The sequence below is a fragment of the Mytilus edulis genome, chromosome 11 (genome assembly GCF_963676685.1).
Source record: "Mytilus edulis chromosome 11, xbMytEdul2.2, whole genome shotgun sequence".
Classification (NCBI taxonomy): Eukaryota; Metazoa; Mollusca; class Bivalvia; order Mytilida; family Mytilidae; genus Mytilus; species Mytilus edulis.
The window spans coordinates 63,641,632-63,666,953 of NC_092354.1; the positions used below are offsets into that span (position 1 = coordinate 63,641,632).

The 25,322-nt window shown below is 31.2% G+C and overlaps 2 protein-coding genes across 2 annotated transcripts in view; one reads left to right on the top strand and one right to left on the bottom strand.

Moving 5' to 3' along the window:
- Positions 1 to 2,353: 2,353 nt before the first annotated feature.
- On the bottom strand, positions 2,354 to 6,062 carry LOC139494936 (uncharacterized). The gene is made up of 3 exons (XM_071283065.1): positions 5,333 to 6,062; positions 3,717 to 3,791; positions 2,354 to 3,179 (listed from the first exon to the last, which is right to left on the bottom strand). Exons 1-3 carry the CDS (start codon positions 6,045 to 6,047, stop codon positions 2,710 to 2,712), a joined length of 1,260 nt encoding a protein of 419 aa, XP_071139166.1. The 5' UTR covers positions 6,048 to 6,062; the 3' UTR covers positions 2,354 to 2,709.
- Positions 6,063 to 15,113: 9,051 nt separating this feature from the next.
- Positions 15,114 to 25,322, top strand: part of LOC139494475 (uncharacterized) — a 39,551-nt gene continuing 29,342 nt past the window's right edge. Inside the window, exons 1-4 of the mRNA XM_071282635.1 lie at positions 15,114 to 15,131; positions 15,960 to 16,058; positions 18,614 to 18,712; positions 20,802 to 20,874. Of these exons, the coding sequence (XP_071138736.1) occupies positions 15,114 to 15,131; positions 15,960 to 16,058; positions 18,614 to 18,712; positions 20,802 to 20,874 (289 nt within the window). The remainder of the gene's footprint in view (positions 15,132 to 15,959; positions 16,059 to 18,613; positions 18,713 to 20,801; positions 20,875 to 25,322) is intronic.

Consider the following 25,322-nt stretch of genomic DNA (forward strand, 5'->3'; position numbering starts at 1 on the left):
TGAAATGACTTATTCCCGCGCTGGAATAAACCAAATCACCTTTCCCCTCCTGCCTTACTATTTTTTGGCGTACACTACCGGCACGGCAAAAATATAAAAAATACTCAATAATACGCAAAAATCAGGGGTTCTACCGCGCTGCAAAACCCCTGAAATGTTATGTAATATTCTCTACCAGAGTATTACACAACAAAAAACGATCGGCAAATGTATCCCCCGAATCCTTTTCCGCGGGAAACACTGTCGAAGCGAACGTCGCCTCAAATCACAAAATGAGCTCTTTATTGCAATGCACCACGCAAATAAGTGCTCGCAGCGCCAATGTTGTGATCCCGAGTATAACTAAAAACCGATATATACCTTAGATGGTCGTTCCTGCAGTCAGGAACGGCCGATTGCTCTTCTGGTGAATTCGTCTGCTGTATAGCCATTAATAGTTTCAACCGGAAGAGGATGCTTTCTGGGTAGTTCTTCGGACATCTCTTGATGGTCTGTCTGATGACCTAAAACTAACCCTACGAATACTACAATATCAATAATTGCAAGTATTTACTGTTACTGTAAATAATTATAACCATTATGATATGGTATTTGGACGATTTGTATTTACCCTTAAAGTTTGATGCATGTTTTTTTCTCTCTTTTTAAAGGATCTTGATATCTAAAGTCTCATACATTATAAACCAATTTCAATGACTCTACCGTTAACATTTGTATACCATCCCTTTGTTGATAACATAGAACCACTTTTAATTTCATACACATACAAAAAATTTCAGCAGAAATTTAATTTTTAATGATACGTCGATCACATTAGACGTTAACATAGGTAATTATACTCCCTTCACTTGAAACTGTGAGTCGTCGAAGTTTTGATATGTTCCCTATGGCCATGTTATTACAGGGGACCTCAGTATCGTCCAGGATAGAGAGGTTTAAATCTTCTAGAAAAAAGCACCAGAATATCGACCTGAATAGATTGGAAAGATTGCGTCAAGTCACCAGAGATGCTCTTTCTCGTTTTGTAAAAAGTGGTGTAAACGGGAAAAATCTGAAATATAATCTCTTGATTCTTTCTTGATTTTGAATGAATGAATAGGGTAGATAATAGAATGTCACATTTAGAAAATAATTGAGAAGTAAACAATAAAGTACATAATACGCCTATTTTCAGAATAAGAAATAAAATTCAAGAATTTTCAAAGCGGTTTTTGTTTGTACCGGACGAAAAGCAGCCAACAATGTGGTGGTGGTATGCCGTAAATACTACACGGACGTTCTTAAAAATAAAATTTTAAATTCATCTACATTCAAATCCATGCGCTTCACAGAGAGTCATATAATGAACACACATAACCACATCAAAGATTAAGGCTTCTTCAGAACTTTGGAATGTCCCTACTATGTACTGGTTACTTAAACTACACAAAATAATCATTTAAAAATCGTTTCATCTCGGCCTCTGGTAAGGGTTTTACAACTAATCTTTCAGTGATTTTGACAAGTCCTTTAACTTCTATTATCGAGCTTATCATAAACTATTGTAATAAAATATATGAGCATAGTGGATTATGTAGTGAGTTATATACATTATACACATTCATGGATCTACAATCTGTCGATACCTGTATCTTGGCATTCCACAAGGTCATATTTTTCTCTGGCTGATTATTACAAACAATTCATTGGATGCTGGATGTATACGGATTGATAATTTTTCGTAGTTTTTAGTGGCTTTGAACTAGAAGTCAGTTAATTACAAATTCTCTCAGATATGTACCTAGTGTCTTTTTGATGTTGTATTTTTGTCCATCTGATGAGGTTAGCCTTTTCAACTGATTTTTATAGTTTGTTCTTATGTTGTACTGTTATACCACTTTTCCGGGTTAGGGGGAGGGTTTGGGTCCCGCTTACATATTTAACCCCACTAAATTATGTATGTATGTATGTGCCTGTCCAAAGTCAGCAGCCTGTAATTCAGTGGTTGTTGTCTGTTTATGTGATTCATATTTTTTTCGTTCATTTTTTGTACATAAATAAGGCCGTTAGTTTTTTGTTTGAATTGTTTAACGTTTGTCATTTCGGGGCCTTTTATAGTTGACTTTGCGGTATGGGTTTTGCTCCCTGTTGAAGGCCGTGCTGTGACCTATAGTTGTTAATTTTTGTGTCCATTGGTCTCTTGTGGAGAGTTGTCCCATTTGCAAACATACCGCATCCTCTTTTTATATTCGTATAAAACAAGACATCCATATTTTCCCAGTTTTTTATTGATCTTTTAACGGTAAAGAACATAATTTTAATTATTCATTTTTTTGGGTTTTATCATATACAAATTAGAGGGTGTGGTCTGAATGTTTATCAGTTAAACATGATATAGATTTTAATATTTATGGAAAACAGTACGACTTTCAACAATGAACAAAATCCATAGTCAGCTATAAAAGGACTCGAAATGGGAAATGAAAAACTACCGGCCTTATTTATGTTAAAACAAGTAAATCACATTTATTGGATTGTATATCTATTAAAATTGAAACGTTTAAGTGTTTCGTATAAATATGCTTAGTGTAGTCCTATAAATACAATATTTTATTTTCAATGATTATTTTCTTGTTTATTGCTTAAGTTTGTAGATGCAAGTTATATTCAAAAGCGGAAAAATCAAAATAACTGACACTACAAATAATTTTTGATAAACACTCTGTTCAATCATTTTGAACAAACGACACATGTCATTGGATAGTCATTATGGTATGGGGGACACTGTAGTGATCCACATTTAGCTACCACTTCGTAAAACAGTTTGCCATCGTGTTTCCATGAGGATCCTCCAGTAACATATTCAGGTTGTATATCTATACATATATATGAGCTGGCACCGTGCTCATTATAAGCATTTGTTGCCAGATATCCATTGTATTCCAGGTTCCACCCTGTATAGCACATGTTCTTCCCTGGTATCATTATAACACTGGATGCTTGCTTCACTCTACATACAGCACATGGTATGTCCTGATGAGCACTATTCGATGCAAAGAAGTTGCTGTCAAATTCTGCACCATGTATTATGGCGTAGTCACCACCACCACCACTGGTTTTGTTAAAGTCAGGATGTAATGGAAGACATACTGGTTCTGGAGCAGCCCCGTAATCATTATAAGATCCCCCTCCTGTATACCCTGAATAAAGATAAAAATTAACTTAGTTAAATAATAATGATTTTTTATATTGCATTTTAAAGTACAGTAAGTCATGTTTTGTTATATTCATAATCATTATTATTATTATTATTATTATACTATTATTATTGTTTTCCCACATATTGCATTTAATATTATTGTTGTCGTACATGTTATGAATGACAACACATTGCATGTACTACTAGTATTATAGATATAATAAATATTATATTTACAATTAAAAAGATCAGGTATTAACTATAAATGAGATAACTAGATTTACAATTAAGTTCATCATTTGTTCATTGACGTAATTGTAGGCCACATAACGACCTTCAACAATATGAAAATATACTGCGTTTAGTCGGATACAAAAGGCATTCACATGAAAAATGTTGAACAGATATTTATTGTTGGTCGTATGACATTTAAAATTACAATTAATTCGTTTCGTTAAAAGAAATTGTTCTCATGATAGACTACAAAGACTTACTAATTTGGTCGAAATTACTTTACTTATATACCTAAACATGTTACCTGAATATACAAGTTCCGTATTATTTTCATCTGGACACTGCTTTCTTGACCATCTTACATATGTAGTACCATGTGCTATAAGAAACAAAGCAAATTACTGAATGAATAAGAAATATTTACAATAGGCTTCTGGAAAAATATCTTGCTAGAAACAATGAAAACACGATACTGTTTTTGTTTAACTCATACGGTCTACATCGGAAACTATCCGTGATCAGGAAGATATGTGAATATAGAACCACCAGACTTCTCCCGTCCGGCAGTAAAGACCTTGCTTTAGAGGATTGTCATTTCGGCTATAAGCGGTCCTGATACTTGAACATTAAATCCGATGCAGGGGCTCGCTGCACATTAGAAAGCATACCAACAACCCTCTAAGAGGCCCGTATGTGGTTGGTCCATGAAATATTGATCTTCATATCTAACATATTCGTATTTTGCAGTTGGAGTCCCCTGTACAGCATCCCGAGTAACCTATCTTTCAGAAACTATCAATTGCATTAAACGTATCAAAATGCGTTCATGGCCTGAATATGCATGAACTATTGAGCATATAGCAAGCACCACTCAATCCACTGATCGAAATCGGAAGTTTGTTGAACTACAAATTAGTAAGGCTTCCTTTTTGTTACTTGAACAAATTCTCAATATATGGTTATAAGATCCACTTTCTTTATATTGCTCTTTTTTGGTTAACAGATCTTTGCAAATTTGACATGTTTTACGTATATAATTTTTTAATTGTTGTACGGTGACCACAATCTGTCATATTTAATGACCTGACATTAGTATTGTTACTATATAATTCCAATATAGAAATGAATATTAATCTTTCTCTTTTGTCATAAACTTGGGTATTAATTTTCCCATTAAGGATATGGATATCAAGATCTAGGAAAGAATAATGTTCATTGTTAGTATTAGCTTGATTTCAAGTCAGTTCAGACGAATACATTTCTTAAGTGTTCATAAAATTGAGGGTGAAAACATCATCTATATATCAGAATTTACTTGTTTTACACCAGATTTATTTGTTTACACAGGTTGATTCGGAAGAGAGTCTGATATAGTTAATTGCACAATTACCTACCCAATTTTAATCTGATATGTTTGTAATGGTTATAAAATGTGATAGACACAGAGTTCGCCATTTTATTTAGCTGTTTTGTGTACTGTCTAACATTAGTTTTATAGTTATATGTGATAAACATGTCGAAATATACTTTAATCATATTTATTTATGTATTTCTCTTGGTGTTCTGGCATTGATTTTTTGTAGTGCATTCCTTTTATGTAATGTTTTAGCGGTATATTTAACATTTTCATGCAGCGCAAGTCTTGACAAGCCACAAAACAACGTTCAACCTTCCATTTTGTCTTAAAACGTTCTTACATGTCGGAAATATGGCTGATGTTTTGATTGTTCGTTTGTATGTATGTTGCATTGTCGTTCGTATTTTTTTTGTTGCACTTCTGTGTTTTGTTGTTTTGTTGTTTTCTTCTTATTATTGTTGTGTTTCCCTCTGTGTTTGTTTGTTATCCGGATTTGTTTTTCTAAATCTATCTATGACTTTAGAACAGCGGTATACTACCAATGTCTTTATTTATTTACTTACCGTTTTGAAGGTGATTAAAAAGCTCATCAACTGAATCATTATACTGGCTGGACAGATTTAAAATATCACTTGCAATGTCTGACCTAAATTCTAGAGTCTGGTTGTAAAGCGCGAGAAAGTCTTGTCCTCGTGTAGATTGGTTTGTAGTTAGTGTAAGAACCTGATGTTTTAACGTTTGAATGTCCGTTTTAAATGCCGTAATTTCCGTTGCCATTTCTGCTGACTTGTTCTCATGTGTTACAAGTTTATTTTTGAAATTATCATGCTCTACTTTTAACGTAGAATAATTTTGTAAAAGCATAGTATAGTTCTGCTGAATGAATGAATAATTTTGCTGAATGATCGAGTTGACCTTCTGAAGGCTTGAAACACTTTGAAGAAGAGCAGCATTTTCCATTTTTTGTTGTTGAGCACTCTGTTCTAGCTTGATTTCCATGTTTTGTAGCTTAGTTTGTAAATCAGCTATTACCAAGTTGGCTTGACCTAAGTTGTTGGTTATGTTTAAAGTCTTCGAAATGACTTCTGTGTTTAATTGCGTCACCACCTCTTCTAGATGTTTTCGAGCTTTCATTTCGTCTGTTAGTAATCCCATTAGTGTACTGTATTGTTGGGCTGCTACCACATTCTGTGATGGAGTAGTCTTATCGTCGAGTAGAAATGCGTTCATATTTTGAGTAAACAATAAAAAACAAAATAGAAATATAAAAGTCGCCATTATGTTGAAGGGGCGTTATTAATTAACACATACATTTCCTAATCAGGTTGATATCTAATCACATTTTGTATACTTAAACTAAATACATTTTGATAAAAGTAAAAGGTGTTTGTTGATGTGGTTTTTGGACATATTTGAACTAACACAAGGTTCAATTTTTATAGAAGCAAGTGCTGAATACTGTATTCATTAAGGTAGCACAATACAAAGATTTGTTCACTCCCAATCAGACAACTTTAAACTGATGTAATTCATTTCATCCTTCTTTATATTTTATAAATGAGGTACCAAAAGAAAGAAGAAAGATTAATCTTTCAAATTGTGATAATTTCATTATGACATAATTATTACATAATTAATTATTATGTAATTAGTTGCTATATTGTGATGTTCACACTTGAATGAATTTAGCGTCTTTGTTTTTCATAGCATCCCAAAATATTGTATAGATTCTTGTACAACACAGCTTGACCTCTAAAACTGTGTCTCAGATTTCCAAAAACATCAATAGAACAAATTTTATACCCAATTGAATTAAGTGGTCTCTTATGAATTGATGTTGCAAACTTCATTGAAGATTTATGAGAGAATGAAATACAATAGGAAAAATCTGAGACACAGTTTTGAAGGTCAAACTGTGTTGTTTAAGAATCTATACAATATTTTGGGATGCTATGAAGAACAAAGAAGCTAAATTCAATCAAGTATGGACATCACAATATGGCAACTAATTACATAACAATTAATTATGTAATAATTATGTCATAATGAAATTATCACAATTTGAAAGATTGATCCTTCTTCTTTCTTTTGGTACCTCATTTATAAAATTTAAAGAAAGATGAGTGGAATAAAATCAGTTTAAAGATGTCTGATTGGGGATGAAAAATCTTTGTATTGTGCTACCTTAAACTGCAATTAGTGAGTCGAATGCAAACAGAGAATGTTTAAACAAATTCAAACCGAATTGTAGTAGAAATCCAAAATAATTATTTTGGGTGATGCAGGAAATATTATATCAATAAGCAGTTGATCTTCACGATTTGAAATGTATGGTTCAGCACCAACAATTCATGTGTTTAGAAAATATATAAATATGCATATTATGAACCTTGATCATAGCTTGTTATGATTTTGTCCTTATTTTTTTTTCATTTTATATGAAAACAAATTTGTTAATAAATACTAAATATATTTTACCACTTTTCTCAAAATTGACGATTTGATGCTTCGCATGTAGAAAGATATACCATATTTTTTATGACCTTACGATGCTTCTTCACTTATGTCTTTTAATTTCATCTGTGTTCTTGTTATTGAATAGGTGGAATTGTTATTTTTCAAGATGTTTATTTTGACAAGTTTTTGTTTGATAATATGTAACACAATGTAATACAATGAATCGTAAGTAAAACTAAGTTTGATACATTGACACGGATGGACATGAAAGTGAGCCCTGACTGTACTGTGAAATGCGTAATTGCTAAATATTGAGTATTAGGTTCTGCATATTATTCAGAACGTATCAGACTGTAAAATAATAGTTAGATATATTCAATGTCGAAAACAAAGTATCCTCACAGCCCAAATAGGTTTATATAATGAACAATTACTGAAAATGGTAAAGATGAAAAACACGTTAAATTCAGCAGTGGTGCCAAAGTCATTTTAGCACATTTTTGGTACGAAGCGCTACTCTAAATATTTGATCCAACCCTGCCGCCATCTTATAGTCAAACAATATTACGATTTTTTTTTACAGTTCATTTGTCCCTAAACATATTTGATAAACTATCTTTGAGAGATGACCTCTTTCGAAATATATAAATGCAAGTGCACAAATTATCTATCATATGGAACGCCATAAAGAACGTTCTTTACATAATTCGGTATTGGAATATACAAATACAACAGGAGACCTGATTAAATAACCGTAATTCTTGAGATCTGTCTGGTCCTGTGGGGTCTGCACATTTTGATATATTAATACCAACATTTACAAAGAAACAGACGAAGGTGAACAACAGAAAACATAACAGTAAACATTAAGTTATTTTGAGTATCAAACACAAAACAGGAATAAATCGAAGATGCACAGGAAGAGACAGAATGCGTTTGCCATTAATAACTTTTCACACATTTAAAAGAGTAATGCTCGTCCTTTAAAAGTAATCATATGAAGGGGTTTCCTTCAAAATTAGTTTAATATATTCATGATTATCTTATTGACAATGCATACAATATTTTCAATGGGACCTACACATGTAGCATAATTAAGATGCATTAGAGGTAAGTGTTGCTATTTACACTGAATTCAAAGAGTATTGTAGAAAATACTGTACATAGATTTTGACTTGAGTGTATATAGCATGTTTAATTTGGTTTTTTTTTGTCATGACTTCAACACATCACTTTTAAATTTTGGTGTTTGGTCTTTAAAAAGTATAACGTTACATATGTTACATATACAAACACAAAGTAATGTATGGGAATTTATTTGATATTCAAATCCCTACCGACTGCTTATCACTCCACCATTTTCTATATAAAAAATGCCTGTACCAAGTCAGTTGGTGTGTTTGAGCTTTTGGTTTTGAAATTTGATTAGGGGCTTTCCGTTTTGAAATTTCCTCAGAGTTCAGTTCTTTTGTGACATTTTACTTTATACTCAGAATTAAAAGGAATGAAGAGATATGCAGGACCTTTTTTAACATTCAAACTATCGTAAGTTTAGATAGATATCCTTATGTATATCTCACATTTTTCTTACGAAATATTGTTTATCAATAAATCCTGATCAAATATGTAATTTAATATATGACATTTCTAGAGACATAAAAAAATGATTACTCATACAATATAAAAAATATAAATATAAATGACTATTGAAATAGAAAATAAAGAGAAACATACATATATCGTGAAAACCTACTAGAGACCGTGCGTGCGCTTAAATGACGTTGATACCCACTTGGTCATTCAATATTCATACAATTCAATGAACTTTTTAACAATGTATATATATGTTAGCGGCAATAAGTGAAATTATGCATTAAGTTTAAATCCTAGGCAATAAGCTAATGCCTAGGCAGTAACTCTGTTGCCTAAATAATGTTGGGCATTAGTCTTAAATCCTAGGATTTAAGCTTAAATCCTGAAAATTGTGTGCAGGCATTAAGCTTAATGCCTAAAATATAAATGTGAGAAAATAAAAGAAATTTATTCATTTAAATAACATTATAAGAACTGAAGTATGAATCTACTGGATTAAAATCACTTTTAAAATATGTTATTTATGTCAAAACTCGTCAAATAATACTGATAATAGAAGAAATGAAAACTAGATACAAATTTGTGTTAAAATCATTTGTTATCACTATTTGTGGAACTGTTAACAAACAAAATTTACGTATCCAATTAAAAAAATTGGAAAATGGTGTGAGCAAAATATCATATCTTAGTAATGTTTAGTTTTTATCAGTTCAAAGCAGCTCGACAAGTGAAGGGTAGAAAATTTCAAAAAAATAAATTAGCTCTTTCACAGAATCCCCCCACCCAACCCCTTTTTTTGATACAATCACTTTTTTAAAAACTTCTTTATTTTAGCCAAACACTTCTAGAATTAAACTTTTTTCTTAACCTGATTTTTGGATTTATATGACCGTAAACAATAATTGGTGAAGAAAAAATCTTATGGTGGTGCACTCCTTTTTTTGCTACGGCCCTTTGAAAGTACCCAATTTTGATGATTTTCCCATTTTGCATCAAGTTGGGTACCTATTTTTGGTCTTATATCGTGAAATATTCACAGTCCAACATTTTTCTTCATTTTTTCAATGAAGATGAAGTAGACCAATCTGAATACATTTAAGAAAACTATAGGTGTTGATATAAGAAAAGTTTTATCATATTTTGAGGCTTTTCGTGTCAAATTTCCCATGCTGTCAATAAATTTTGTAAATTTTTAGATTTTTTAGTACTAAATGCATATAGTTTCAGCTTCTTTGTTATAAATGATTAAAAAATAACATATCTAAGAATTTTGAAAAGAAAAAAAGTGATATGGAATGTACTTTTGTTCATGTTTCTGGTAAAATCATTGTTTGTACCCCTTACCCGTTTTCTCAAAATTTTGGCTAAACATACTGACTTGATTGATAATGAAATTTGAAAATGTATTACTCAAAAATTTCTTATTATAAATACACAATTTTTTACAGAATTAAGTTTGATTACTACATTTTTTAAAAATAATTGATATTTTCCAATAGTATCACATGTTTTGGAAATAATTCCTTTACGAGGTTTCAACGAGACTGAAACGTCAGAAGAATACAATCTTAATTCTGTTTTTTTTCTAAACTATTAAAATTACTAAATAAAATTTGAAGATCTGTTTAATGAATGTACAGTAATACATGTAATATTACGAGTATAATGAAGAAACTATTTTATATAAAGAATAAATCACAGCATATACATAAATTCCAGAGTTCCCTTATTGCCTAAAACTATGTTCGGCAATAGGTTGAATAATCATCATCATATTTCAGGAAATAAGCTTAATGCCTGAAAATTTCAGGCAATAACTTAATGCCTAGGCGTTAGCTTATTACCTAGGATTTAAGCTTAATGCCTAATTTCACTTATTGCCGCTAACATATACAAATGGTTTCTAAAGGATTTCCCAAAATAAGGTCACCTTGAAGTTTGACTTTGAGATCAGAAATTAGAAATGAAATAAATGATTACAGATGAATTATAAAGATTTATATATAAAAATCAATTTGAGGGAGGTAGCTAACTTTTTCTGTATACAAAATTAAAACCTCCACTTGAAACAATTTTTATTTATTGTGTAATGATTTTTCTATCAAGAATATATTTACTAAACTTCGTAATAGTTAGCATGGTCTTGCAATAGAATGGACAAAACAAATATTACAGTTATTTCTTAGAATTTGATTCTAAATTCATAAACACACAATGCTCAACATATTTTTAAGTTGCTATGCATAGACTTATGATGAATCTAATATGAAGTCATTTGAAAAGGGAGCCAAAAATGCCACTTATCATACCTTTTCCTTTGGTTTCAGAGTTTATATAAGTCAGCTATATCGTGTGATGCGTTTTCAGATTGAACACTCAAAAACTTCCTTTTTACCGAAATATTTAAGCGGACATATCATCATTGAGTTGTAACTCACACTTTCATTATTTCAGACAATAAATGCTCTATAAAGTCCAGACGACACATTTTAGCTTTTATGTACATGTAATCAGGATTAATCCTCCTGCTATCTCTTTATCCCCTATCAAACGATGATTTCTTACTTATTAAAAAATTCAAGTCTAAAAACTTCGTATTTTATTTGGTTTTTTTTTAAAACTTTTTTGGATTCGAGCGTCACTGATAAGTCTTTTGTACACGAAACGCGCGTCTGGTGTAAATACACAATTTAATCTGGTATCTATGATGAGATTTTTAATACATGACATTAAATTAACATTTGACTATTATCCTTCCATCAATAAAAAAAATGATAAATGTTTCGCCAAATCTAGGTGAATCAAAGGGAAGTATTTATGATTTGTAAATTGCAAAGGAAGTTGTATATCTATAAATAACATTATCTTTAATCAAGTAAATTAAAACAATACTTGAAAGTTTTATATATCATTCCCAAACGGAAGATTGGATTAATGATTACGTTTTTCGTAGAATAAATGTTTCTCTTCCTTTGCCTTTATAATTGAGGGGTTGTCCAATACAATACGTCTGATTGGTCGATCGGTCTTCAATGTAAACAAAAGTCAATGCATAAAACAGTAGCTTAATAATTTCACCAATACTGAGGAAAAATTAATGTATGCAAGCTCAACATATATAATACACGGAAAACGTAAATAGCATATCATTATGTAAAAGGTATTAAAAGCGGAAATACAGTTACAGGTAAGACATATATAGATATAGGAAGATGTGGTATGAGTGCCAATAAAACAACTTTCCATCCAGATAACAATTTATAAAAGTAAATCTTTATATGTAAATGTACGTCCTTCAACACGGAGCCTTGGCTCACACCGAACAAAAGCTATAAAGGGCACCACAATTACTAGTGTAAAACCATTTAAACGGGAAAACAAACGGTCTAACGGATATACATTTATAACATTTTCAGAATCTCATTGTACTTTGCCTGTTGCAACTTCGTAGATATTGACACAGCATTTAAGTAATTTATATTCTTTTCTCTACCAATTACACTATGTAGTTCAATTAACACAATGATGTATATCAGAATATCTGTCAGTATACAAAAATGGTCGTTTTTGAGTATTTCGCGCTAAAAGTAGATACATAGTGACTATACTGGTTGACGAATATAGGTCGTCATATGAGAATAAAAGTAAAACATCAGCTTAATATAAATCTGTATTGGTCAGTTTATCAGCTGTTTATTGTAAGATTGTTTTATTTATTTACACGATTGGTGCAGTAATTAATGTCGAAAAATAAAATTATAGGTAACAGTGTGGGTTTTAAATCTTTTTCAGATGAATTAGGAGAGGTTTATCTGAAGTGAAATATTAGATTTACTGAATATATAATTTTGTTTTATTTAAATCTAACATGAGAGATAAACTCCGAAATGTCTTCAAGTATATATACATTAAGTCAGTTGTACCAGTTTTAGAAAGTAACGACTATAAACATATTGCGTATAAGGACGTTGTTATCAGCAAACAGTCTGCAATCGCTTTCATATTGACTGTGTTCATGATTCGTATGAATAAACGTGTATTTGAAATAATGGAAAAATAATAAAAGGCCAATATTTTTTATGTTGTTTTTTGTCTAAAAGTTGAGAGGTCGCACGGCAAATCCTGATGTGTTTGATAAGAATCAAGGATAGACAATTTCAAACACAATATTAAATAGATGCATGTAGCTGCCCCTCGCAAGGGACAAAACTGAAGGAAATGTTAATGAAAATTTAAGGAAACCATAATATCATGAGCGGTAATCATGACATCATATGTTTTTAAAATTCTATGAAACACATACAAAGTCAAATTAAGGGGTAGATTTTATATATTATACTGCATTCTGTATGTGCCTGTAATTTCAATAATTTTCATATGTTGCTGTATTCATTTCTGCGTTTTTCGTTTATTATGCAATGCAGTACACAATACCGCACTCGGAGGTGGACTTCAACTAGCCCTTAAATTCAAATGTGTACTAAAATACTTTTACTTTAAGTATCATTCAATTTACAACAAAACATATCGAAAACGTGAAATTTAAAGATAAAAGCATCAAAAGACTTAGTATGGCATTTAGAATTTCTAGACAAAATCAAATTAAAAAAATAGGGCATTTGATTAAAACAAGTTTGATAGGGCAATGTTTTCTTTTTGTGACTTGTTTGGAAGAAAATAGGATCCTTTAACCCTTTTTTTTATTTAATATTACTTCAGTAGTATTAAAATACAAATTATCTCATTGAATTGATACAAATTTGAAAGTTAATTCAATAAGAAATAAAATAGTTTCACTTATACATTCGACAAAAAATAACAGAAAGTTCTCTTTAATTTCTATGTATTTTAACTAGAAAAATTGATACTGTAACTTCAATTTTTATTTCGAAATATAAAGGAACATTTATCAAGTCGTCTTTCAAGTAGTTGAATATCATGTAGTGACCAACATTTATACAACAAGGCTATTTTCAGTAGATATATAGTTTTTTGTTAATCATCAAAAGTCAATCAATAACGGGTACTGCTTGCAAATTCATCAGAATAATAAACTTCTCCTCTAGTTTCAAATTTAATGAAAGAAACCAATACTATAACTGAGATTTATTGTTTTATATTTCATTGTATTTGCAATTGCCTTATATGATGACAAGTCTAAGAACATGAATAGCTTTTTCAAATACGATAAAAATTTAGGTTATTATTTTGAAAAAAATTATACGAAATGTAATAGGGTGGATACTTAGTTAAAATTCCAATACTTTTAGTAATGACAAACAATTTTGCGCCTGTCCAAGTCAGGAACCACTGATCTTTGTTAGTTTTGTGTGATTTTTGATTTTAGTTTCTTTTGTATAATTCGGATTAAAGTATGACGTCCAATATTGCTGAACTAGTATACATACATGTATTTGTTAAGGGACAAGCTAAAAGACGCCTCCTGGTGCGGGAGTTTTTCGCTACATTGAAGACCCATTGGTGGCCTTCGGCTGTTGTCTACTCTGTTGTCGGGTTGTTGTCGCTTTGACACATTCCCCATTTCCATTCTCAATCTTATCTCCGAATAGATCAGTTGGATAAATAAATGAAACCGGAGATGCGAGCAAAGAGCGTGTACGAACAATTATGTTAAAATGTCAGAGTTTTCTATTGACTGGCTCAAAAGTATTTATGTATGCATTGATGGACAGAAACACACAGACGCCAAAAAAAAAATCGAACAAAACATGCTAAAAGACTAATATATATCTAAATAATGGGCTTAATAAATGTACAACAGAAGTTGACCAATTGTTATTTCTTATTTATAAATTAAGAAATTACAATCAGTAATTAATGGAATCGATTTAACTCTAATGTGGAAGGACAATGGTACAAAATTGACAAGTGTATTCCCAATATAAATATCTACTTTCGTTAATCAAAAACAAGACACGAGCAGTTGTGGAAAGTTCAAACTGTACATGATTCCTGGAAGAAATGTATGTGTTTAGTTTTCATAACTATTTTTCGCATATCTCGTTATTACAATCATTGATTTCTGAGGGAAAACAATATGTGTATAGCAAAATTATTATCATTTCAATCTATTCAATGAAGAAATAAAACATTAAATTATATAAAGCAGGTACGTTGTAATGTTATCAATATGATCGTATTACATTCACGCATACTTTGAGGTGTAAAGTTTTGTATCCTTAATATATTGATAAACAATCAAAATTAACTTTATTTTAAAATTGATATTTCAGATGAAATGTTTTCCTGTTCAGAAACTAATGCTTGATAATTATGAGCAGACAAAGCAGGGTAATATTTAAATTAGTGAAATTTTGTTTTTGTTTTGAGTCGATACAGTGTCATGCTGTTATGTCATTTATATGCGTCTTAAGTAGATTGTACAGCAACATGATATAAAGTCTTTTTTACTAATAAACTCATAATCGATACCTGGTTTAAAGATGTGAAAGCCTGACACTTGTTTCTTAAATATAACCAAACACGATCAAATAACATAATAAAAGTTGAAGAGGATTCAGAACTCTACATTCCGAACAGTTTTGACAAATATAGCTAAGTCACCATTTCATGATGTAATTTTCCAAAACTTGCATGTTATCTTTTTTTTTTTGTCTCTTCCTAATCTATTTTATACATACTATATCAACCGCCTTTACAATATTTGTTGAGAAGTGAATAAAAAAATATCCTTTACAAAAACATATTGCGTAATGTACTTTAAACTATAATGGTTTACTTTTACCAATTTTGACTTGGTGGCGAGTTGTCTCAATGCATATATATGGCACTCATACCACGTCTTCTTATATATATTGATGTCTGTTCTGTGGTCGGGTTGTTGTCTCTTTGACATATTCCCCATTTCCATTTTCCATTTTATATATTTGTTTGCTGTATAAATAAACTGATCAATTTTTAACAGTAAACCTGATTAGTGTATCGTATCAACGGAGTCAACAATCATGACGCGTTTATTCTGTTTCGGACGGCGACGGCATTGGTTGCAGCGGCAACACTGCTTGTGATTATTTTCACTATAATAATCCTTTGATGACAATGAAATTGATGAGGAACAATTCATTGTTTTATATTATTGCAGTTGATATCTATTTTCAGGGGGATACGAATTTACATCAAGCAGCCAGGCTAGGTCGATTGAACGAAGTAGAATCTCTGGTTTTGTCTGGTATAAGTTTGTCAGCTATAAATGACAAGGTTTGCAATATTTGAACCATATAGAGGATTGATATATATATAAAAAAAAATTCACTCATAGTACATCATGTACATATTACACAGTAAAAGTGTTATCTATGATGAATACATAACTTGAATATCTAGACTTGTTCACTCAACTCTGACCGTAATTAAACTATGTATGTGCGATTATTACGACGTCGTCAATGATATTCACACTCGCTTAGTACAAGTCATGGTTTGGTTTATAATTATATTTACCTATATATGAATATTAATGAAAAAAATATAATGATTTCCATTCATCGCACAAAAATCATATAATTCGTCTCAAATTAGCCAATCTGTAAATCATCGTCCGCTAATATTCGTTCTTCCCTCATCGGAATTCATACTATTACTTTTCTGTTAAGTGGCATTGTGTCTATTGTGCGTCCAGCTCTAAGACCACCCGACTAACTAGGCTGTATGAAAGATAGCTTTTGTTAGTTGGGTAATGCCTTTCCTCGTCAGCTTTATTCAAGGATGTAAGATAGTATATGATTAATAATTGCAAGTAGGATGGAACATATTGCATACATGTATCAGCTGTGTGGTGTGAGCCTTGTAAAAAATAAGTGTACAACATTTCAAACATCCAAATCCAAAATAATCTTTCTCGATACTTTAAATTCTCTAACAAGATATGAAAACACCTATATTCTAATGGTTTTGATGTTATATTTGTTATTCTCATAACATTTTGTCTAATGCTTAGTCCGTTTCTGTGTGTGTTATATTTTAATGTTGTGTCGTTGTTCCGCTCTTATATTTAATGCGTTTCCCTCAGTTTTAGTTTGTGACCCAGATTTTTTTTTTGTGTCTATGGATTTACGAGTTTTGAACAGCGGTATACTACTGTTGCCTTTATCTAAGTTTTACGGTACTCATCAATGACTTACATTACGTACAATCAGACTCTCAACCGGATATGTCCTAAGACGTATATAATTAGTTATCAAAAGTACCAGGATTATAATTTTATACGCCAGACGCGCGTTTCGTCTACATAAGACTCATCAGTGACGCTCAGATCGAAATAGTTAAAAAGCCAAATAAATACAAAGTTGAAGAGCATTGAGGATCCAAAATTCCAAAAAGTTGTGCCAAATACGGCTAAGGTAATCTAAACAATTTAATTACCAGGGGTTAATTACCACGGAGTCGGCTGGAAGACACAGGGTGATAATCACAAGATTATTGAAGTATAGACTAGATTCCAAATTTCCATCGATAAAAAAAACCCAAACAGTTTGAGTATCATGCTTTATCATATTTTTGTCCATCTGATGACTTTAGCCCTTTTCAACTGATTTGTATAGTTCGTTCTTATGTTGTACTGTTATACCACTGTCCCAGGTTAGAAGACGGGTTGGGATCCCGCTAACGCGTTTAACACCGTCACATTATTTATGTATGTGCCTATCCCAAGTCAGAAGCCTGTATATTCAGTGGTTGTCGTTTGTTTATGTGTTACATATTTATTTTTCGTTCATTTTTTTTACATAAATAAGGCCGTTAGTTTTCTCATTTGAATTGATTTACCTTGTCTTATCGGGGCCTTTTATAGCTGACTATGCGGTATGGGCTTTGCTCATTGTTGAAGGCCGTACGGTGACCTATAGTTGTCAATGTCTGTGTCATTTTGGTCTTTTGTGGATAGTTGTCTCATTGGCAATCATACCACATCTTCATTTTTATAATTAACATTAGAAATAGGTCAAAAGAACTTCAAAACTATCAAAGATCACAAATAAACATACGTTTAAAAGGGTACACAACAACACCAACATCTTAATAGGAATCATTTGATATGAGATCTATAAATAACTCAGATAACAGATATCGTTCATTAATATGATTCTGATGATGTAAATTATACGTCAGATTTAAAATTTTAGAATTATACCAGCGTTGTTCGGTTTTTAATTACATAACTGTGAAGATCATTGTATTTTAATCAGAATAGATGGATTTCACATTATCCTGATAAATTATATATGATGTCTGAAATATGTTCATGATATTTTTGTTTACTGTTTTTTTTTTCATACTGTAACTGTTTTGTAAACTGATGATTATTTTATGTATGCCTGGTTGGTATATTTATCAATATGTCAAAATCTATTAGAACATTTCTAATTACATTCTGTAATTGTCTTCATTTATAGCACTCCCTTGTACTATTTCGTTGTTTTCTAATGATAATACATAACATATATAAAAATGAGTCCGGTGACCCATTCTTTTATAAATGTTTCAAAACAAGCAGGATAAAAAGTACATTTTGGCAATTATCAAACATTTCTATGGATGATAATTTAGACACCCCATCTACCATAAGTCTAAACATAGGACCAACCAGCAAATTTGATTTGTACAGTATGGTATAAAATTGGCAATACAGTGCAGACAAAGAAACATATATAAAGTCGACAGATTTTAATAACGGTACTAATCTAAGATGATAATACACGAATATATTCATATATGTTTATATATATTACATATGATTGTCGTTACTTTTTCAATAGGGTGATACACCTCTACATCAAGCAGCTCAAGAGAGTAATATAGCGATTGTGAAAGCTTTAGTTGATCTTGGCGCCAATATATCTCCAAGAAATAAAGAGGTTAGATTAGTTTTAATTTTCTTGCAGCGTCGTTGATGAGTCATTCAGGACGCGTGTCTGGCGAACAACATTTAAATCCTGTATCTATCTATGATTAAAAAGTATATGGTATAACAGAATGTTATTCATGGTCATTATTATAAATTATATATTTTCAAAGACAGAAACAGTAACAAGAAAGAAAACAAAGATCTTTGTATATTGAACAAAACAAAAAAGGAATACAATAACGGCAAGTGTAGTCTACTGCAGTTCAAATTAGTCATACATTTATTTTAATTAAACAAATATGGGTCACAAACCAACACTGTACAAAACATATCGACTAAAAGGAGATGAAAAAAACAAACAACAGCGAAACTAAACTGCTACACACAGTACAAATAAATGCAAAACACTCAGGACAGAAATACATAAATTAATAATATAATAGTACATTTTAACATGAAAACCAGAAAATTTACCATTGAATTAAGTACTTCAAATAAAACCAATCATCAACATAGTGAAGAGTTGTTGGCCACTATAGGGTGAACTCTTTTTACTCCACATGTTGCAACTGTCAAGTTCGAAAAATTCATAAATGCATTTTTAGAATAAACAAGAAGAAGAAACAAGAATGTGTCTATAGTACACGGATGCCCCACTCGCACTATCATTTTCTATGTTCAGTGGACAGTGAAATGTGGGGTCAAAAATCTAATTAGGCCTTTAAATTAAAAAGATATTATCATAGGAAAAATGATTACTAAGCTTAAGTTGATTGGATTTCAACTTCAACAAAAACTAACTTGACCATAAGCAAGAACTTTAACCAGAAACTCGCATTTTCATTTTCTAAGAACAGTTGACCGTAAAATTGGGTTAAAAATATATTTTGGGAATAAAATTAGAAAGATCATATCAAAGAGAACATGTGTACGAAGTTTATTGTTGATTGGACTTCAAATTCATGAAAAATTCCCTGGACCAAAAATTTTAACGTGAAGCGGGATAGACGGACGGGCGGACTAAAAAATTAACGAACAGACGAACAAATGGACGATCAAACGAACAGACAAGGAACGAACGGACAGACGAACGGACGAACGGACCCACAGATCAGAAAACGTAATTCCGTCCTTCTGTCGTAAGTTTGCCATACAAATATTCAAATATTCAATGTGTGCCAACTTGTCTCTTACCTTATCAATTGTTCTTTATAAACCAACGAATTAATTTTAATCAGTATTACGAATGTTTCACAACCACCACTGTGAAATGAAATTGATGAACAATTGCAATTCGACAAATTATGTTTTACTTCGAATCTAAATGAATAATTTCGTTTAACAAAAAACCTGAATTATTCAGCCGTTATATTCCGCTGATCAATGACTATTTCGTTAACCTCGCAATTAGGAGGGATCGATTACGCAGAGGCACTGACTTATTTGGATGTATTTTGATATAGTTTCGAAATAACAAAGAAACAAGTTGCAAATTGACAGTTTACCAATTAAGAATTTTAACCCATTGGCATACCTTCTCTTTGTATATTTTTTCCCTTTCTGTATTGCTTATTTTGTTTAATTTCAACTATATCGTGTGTATCTTCGAAAATGAATGGTCGATACATAGTAAATAAAGTAACACTAGCTTTTGAAATCGACATTATAATAAATTACACACAAGCAAGTAACATGCAAACAAAACACATATTAAGACAACAATAAATACATTACAGCATGCTATTAAAAGCACATACATGACATAAGGAAATAAAATAATATTGTTCATGCAGATACAATATAAAATCATAGCTAGCTAATTTCAGTATTTATGACAAAAGGGAAAAAGCAAAGCTAAGCTCAAATCCCATAACACTAATGGCATGCATTACATTGCCATGAGATGCCATTCCAGGTCTGTATTAGATTGGAAAATTGAGTCAGAGAATTTACCTGTCTTATGTGGTTTGGTAGCTCATTCCATAACTGTGCAGCACTAATCTTAACGATTTTAACCCATATTTTGTAGTTTTAACTCTGGGTATGTCAGCTGTATCCTTAGATCTAAATTTTTAACATGGAGTTTTGATATTTATTAGGTCATGAAGATAACTGGGACTTTTCTTGTGTACAATTTTAAATGTTCAAGTCAACGAAGTTTAGAAGTTAAAAGTAAATTTTCAGAGCTGCTTATATAGTCTTCATATATAAAGCGGAGAGCTCTTTCCTGTATTTTTTCAATTTGTTGTCTATTTTATTTTAATACAGAAATGCTAAATTACCGGACAATAATAAAATTTGAAAGAATGAAAAAGTAGTAAGTTGTTAGATGTGCCATCCTGTTTAGATATTTGCCAAACTTTTAAGAATGTTTAGTTGTTTAGAAGCTTTTTTACAAATTTGTAAGATGTGTTTATCAAAATTTATTTCAAAATCTATCTTTACTCAAAGGAGTTTAACATCTTCATCACATGAAATTTAATTGCCTTCTAAATTAAAAGTTAAATTATATTTTTTGGTCTTTTTCCAAATAGCAATGGCTTGGAACTTATCCGGATTTGCTTTCATCAAATTTTGGGAAAACCATTTTATAATTTTTTCACCGTCATTTTCAAGTGTTTTTACTAAATTATCTACATTATTGTCACAGTAAGACAGGGTATTATCATCTGCATAATTAAAAATTGAAATGTCTTGAACACAGAAGAAAATATCATAGTATATAAAGACATTAAACAACACTGGACCAAGAATCGATCCTTATTAGTATTTCCCAGTCACTGTACGTATTGCAAATCTTTATACATTGCCTTCTATTTTCAAGGTAACTTTTAAATAATTTAACCGTAAGGTTAAATACACGTCATGTTTTTGAAACTTGTTTATGATTGTAACTCATTTTTTTTTATTATTCCTCTCATTTTAAGCGTTGTGGTTGGCGAATACAACATTTGTTTGATTGATTTTTCGATTGCTATGTTATACGATCATCATTCCATTTCTCTTGTACTTGATATATTTGTACTTTTATTTTTATTAAATATCAATGTTTTTTATTAGTTTCGAGAGTCGAGTTGCACATATGCAATGTTAAGGTCACTATTGTATTTGTTTAGGGTGATACACCCCTACATCAGGCAGCACTATATGGTGAATTGGCTTCTGTGAAATGTTTAATTAGGCTAGGAGCCAGTATTTCAGCAACAAATAACGAGGTTAGATTACATTTTATTTATTAATTGATGCATATATTATATTTTGTGTTGTTTTATATATGCGTGTTCTGTAAACAATGAATGCTATAACAGTGCGAGTTACAAAACTGGCTTTAAATAACACGATGTCAAATAAACACATCAATATAGATTAAACGGCTAAAAGGCAAATAAAAGTTTAGAAAATACTACACATAATAATATTACCACAAAAAAAGAAACAAAGAAACGGGGGATACAGTTGAACTTTCTGCTACTTTTGTGTAATGTATTGTGCTACTTCAACGAATATACATTCTATGATATGTTGCACAATGTTTCCATATCGATGGAAGTAGATGGGAGTGTGGCCATTACAAGTGTGTCTAAAGGGTTGATGGAAAACGCTAGTCATGTAGAATTGTAATGGTTTATCTGACATCCTTTGTTTGCAAATTTCTTATGATCAAAAATGAAATTTTGAACATCTGAGGTTCAGACTTGCTAGGTATGTTTAAAGCACGAGAAGATTTTGGTTGTAATTATTATAACATATTTTTGGAAATGCGTTGAACCAACCATGACATAGTTGCTTGTAATTTAAGGACCAAATTAGTGTCGCCGCTAGCATCGATATTGAGCACTCAATGCCTTCATAAATTAAATACTACTGTTCGGGAATCCTCTGCTGAGACAAAATAAAATTTGTAAAGGAGTTAAGACTAGCAACAATTGTGTTTTTTAAGATATATATGTAATAAGTGCGTACATATTCAAAACATTGGTAAAAGATACCAGATGGGGATATTCAAATTAAGATTTATTTTAATAGAAGAGTGACATAGATATAATTGGTGATTGGAACATGTTTATTTTTCGAGTAGAGAGGTATTTTAGTTTTCACTGATATGTGCAGTACAAAATATCTGTCGAGGTAGAAACATTGCATAATTATAGGATTTAATTGTTTAAAAAAATTTCCGATAGAAAGGTGTTCTAACGTCTTATAACGTTTTGCCTATATACATGTTATAACTAAAGTTATACTAAATTTACTAAATTTTATCATCGGTATAAAGACATCATTCGTAAATATAGCTCAACATGCAGACTTCTTATACGTTCAGGTATTTCACATCCAATTGTTTGTGGAAATATTCTTTATAAAGCACAAAGGTGTCAATATTCACCTCAGAAACTTACAAAACCTTTGAATAGACTTATTAAGAAGGGATATAATTACGATACTGTTGTCAAGTCATTAAAGATTGCATATTTTGGCGTTAATATTGAGTCACTGATAAGGTCTTTGCGTCGGAACTAAACACATTTATTCTAAAAACAGTTGTTGGCATGACACGGGTTATGTTCTTCTCATATATGTTATGATGGTATGATACTAAAGCCCTAACGGGGAGGATTGTGCCTGATGTTCATATGATGAAATCATAATCTTTCAGTCAGTTTAATTGAAGTCTGGAGCTGGCATGTCAGTTAACTGCTAGTAGTCTGTTGTTATTTATGTATTATTGTCATTTGTTTATTTTCTTTGGTTACATCTTCTGACATCAGACTCGGGCTTTTCTTGAACTGAATTTTAATGTGCGTATTGTTATGCGTTTACTTTTCTACATTGGTTAGAGGTATAGGGGGAGGGTTGAGATCTCACAAACATGTTTAACCCCGCCGCATTTTTGCGCCTGTCTCAAGTCAGGAGCCTCTGGCCTTTGTTAGTCTTGTATTATTTTAATTTTTGTTTCTTGTGTACAATTTGGAAATTAGTATGGCGTTCGTTATCACTGTACTAGTATATATTTTTTTAGGGGCCAGCTGAAGGACGCCTCCGAGTGCGGGAATTTCTCGCTACATTGAAGACCTGTTGGTGACCTTCTGCTGTTGTTTTTTTATTTGGTCGGGTTGTTGTCTCTTTGACACATTCCCCATTTCCATTCTCAATTTCATCTTATAACGTTTTGCCTATACATGTTATAACTAAAGTTATAGGAAAAAAACTGACCATGAACGTTAAAGAAATGTCAAAGAAATAAACTTAACGAAAAAGATAAGACTTCAAGTTTCCAGTCGTGAACTTTCCATTTCTGTGTTGCAAGGATTATAGATCATTCGATTAATACGATATTCGACGATTGCGTTTACTATTTTGTTGTCTTTGATTTTGTTATTTTGGTATTTTTCTCTTTAGAGTTTAATGCTCAAACTCAAAAACGATATCTGGTGTATCAACCCAATAATCGTCTCCTACTTGGATTTGCGCAGAGAAGGGTTACACATACACGCAAACACTACAGTTTGCCAGTTGTAACCAATGTTTTTGCTTCAAAGGTTGATTTAATAGAAACTGGTGATTTTCTAACACTCTTTGAATATATGGTTATTAACTGACAGGACATCGAAATTACATATAAAACTCTAACTAAAAAAAATGGTGCGATGTTTTATGGTTTTGTAAGTTTTAAATATGAAATAGTAACTAGATAGTCAAGAGAAATGCACCATACATTTCAATTGGAATAACTTCTGATTATTGAAACAAAATTCACTACGCTAAATATGATGCCATAATCATCTGTATTGCTGTCTGTTGAAATAAGTGTTGTTCTTCATAAATAGATTACGAAGAATTTTGTCTTTTGTAAATTTCAAAACTGTTAAAATATCAAAATCTGTTATAAGATAATAAATGATTTTGAAATTGGATTTATTCAAATAGTTATTAAAGGTATCAGGCTTATATTTTGATACACCAGACGCGCGTTTCATCTACATAAGACTCATCAGTGACGCTCAGATCAGCTCAAATTCAGTTACGTATGATTATTAAACTAATAATAAAAATAGATTATTATAAGAGTAATGGCCAATACTATTATGCATGTGATTGTTGATCTGTTCAATTTTTCTTCTCACAATTGTGTCGATGGAATGCTTTGAAAGGCATGCATGCGTTTAGAGGATGATACTATAAATAGCTTATTTAATAATGCTGAAAGGTATTGGCCGCCTTTTATAGGTTATATGCAAGATACAACGCACGAACTATTGTTTGTACACAAGCTTACGTCTGGCGTACACATTTATAAGCTTTGTATCTTATATTGTTTTTGTTTAATTTGTATTTTGTGTCTTTGAAATTACAGGGCAAGACACCTTATGACGTGGCCGAAGATGCAGATAGAAATCACGGTGACAAGTTTTATTATATGCATAATTTCAGGGAGATATGTGAATATCTGAAGGTATAAAGATTACGCTTTATTATTTACAAACAAACATGAAAAAAAAATAAAAACAAACAAAACAAACAAAACCAAGCATTAACTGTGATATGGACTGTTGATTTTTTTGCAATGGACTGTTGGATTAAGTTATTTTTGCTTCACCATTATGTCTTTGTCTGTTAAAATT

Excerpts from the sequence above, each read along its gene's own strand:
- LOC139494936 (XM_071283065.1), bottom strand. The coding sequence starts at position 6,047 with ATGGCGACTTTTATATTTCTATTTTGTTTTTTATTGTTTACTCAAAAT. Across the intron at positions 3,792-5,332 it reads TTTTAATCACCTTCAAAACG|CACATGGTACTACATATGTA; the intron begins GTAAGTAAATAA and ends TGTTTCTTATAG. Across the intron at positions 3,180-3,716 it reads TACGGAACTTGTATATTCAG|GGTATACAGGAGGGGGATCT; the intron begins GTAACATGTTTA and ends ATCTTTATTCAG.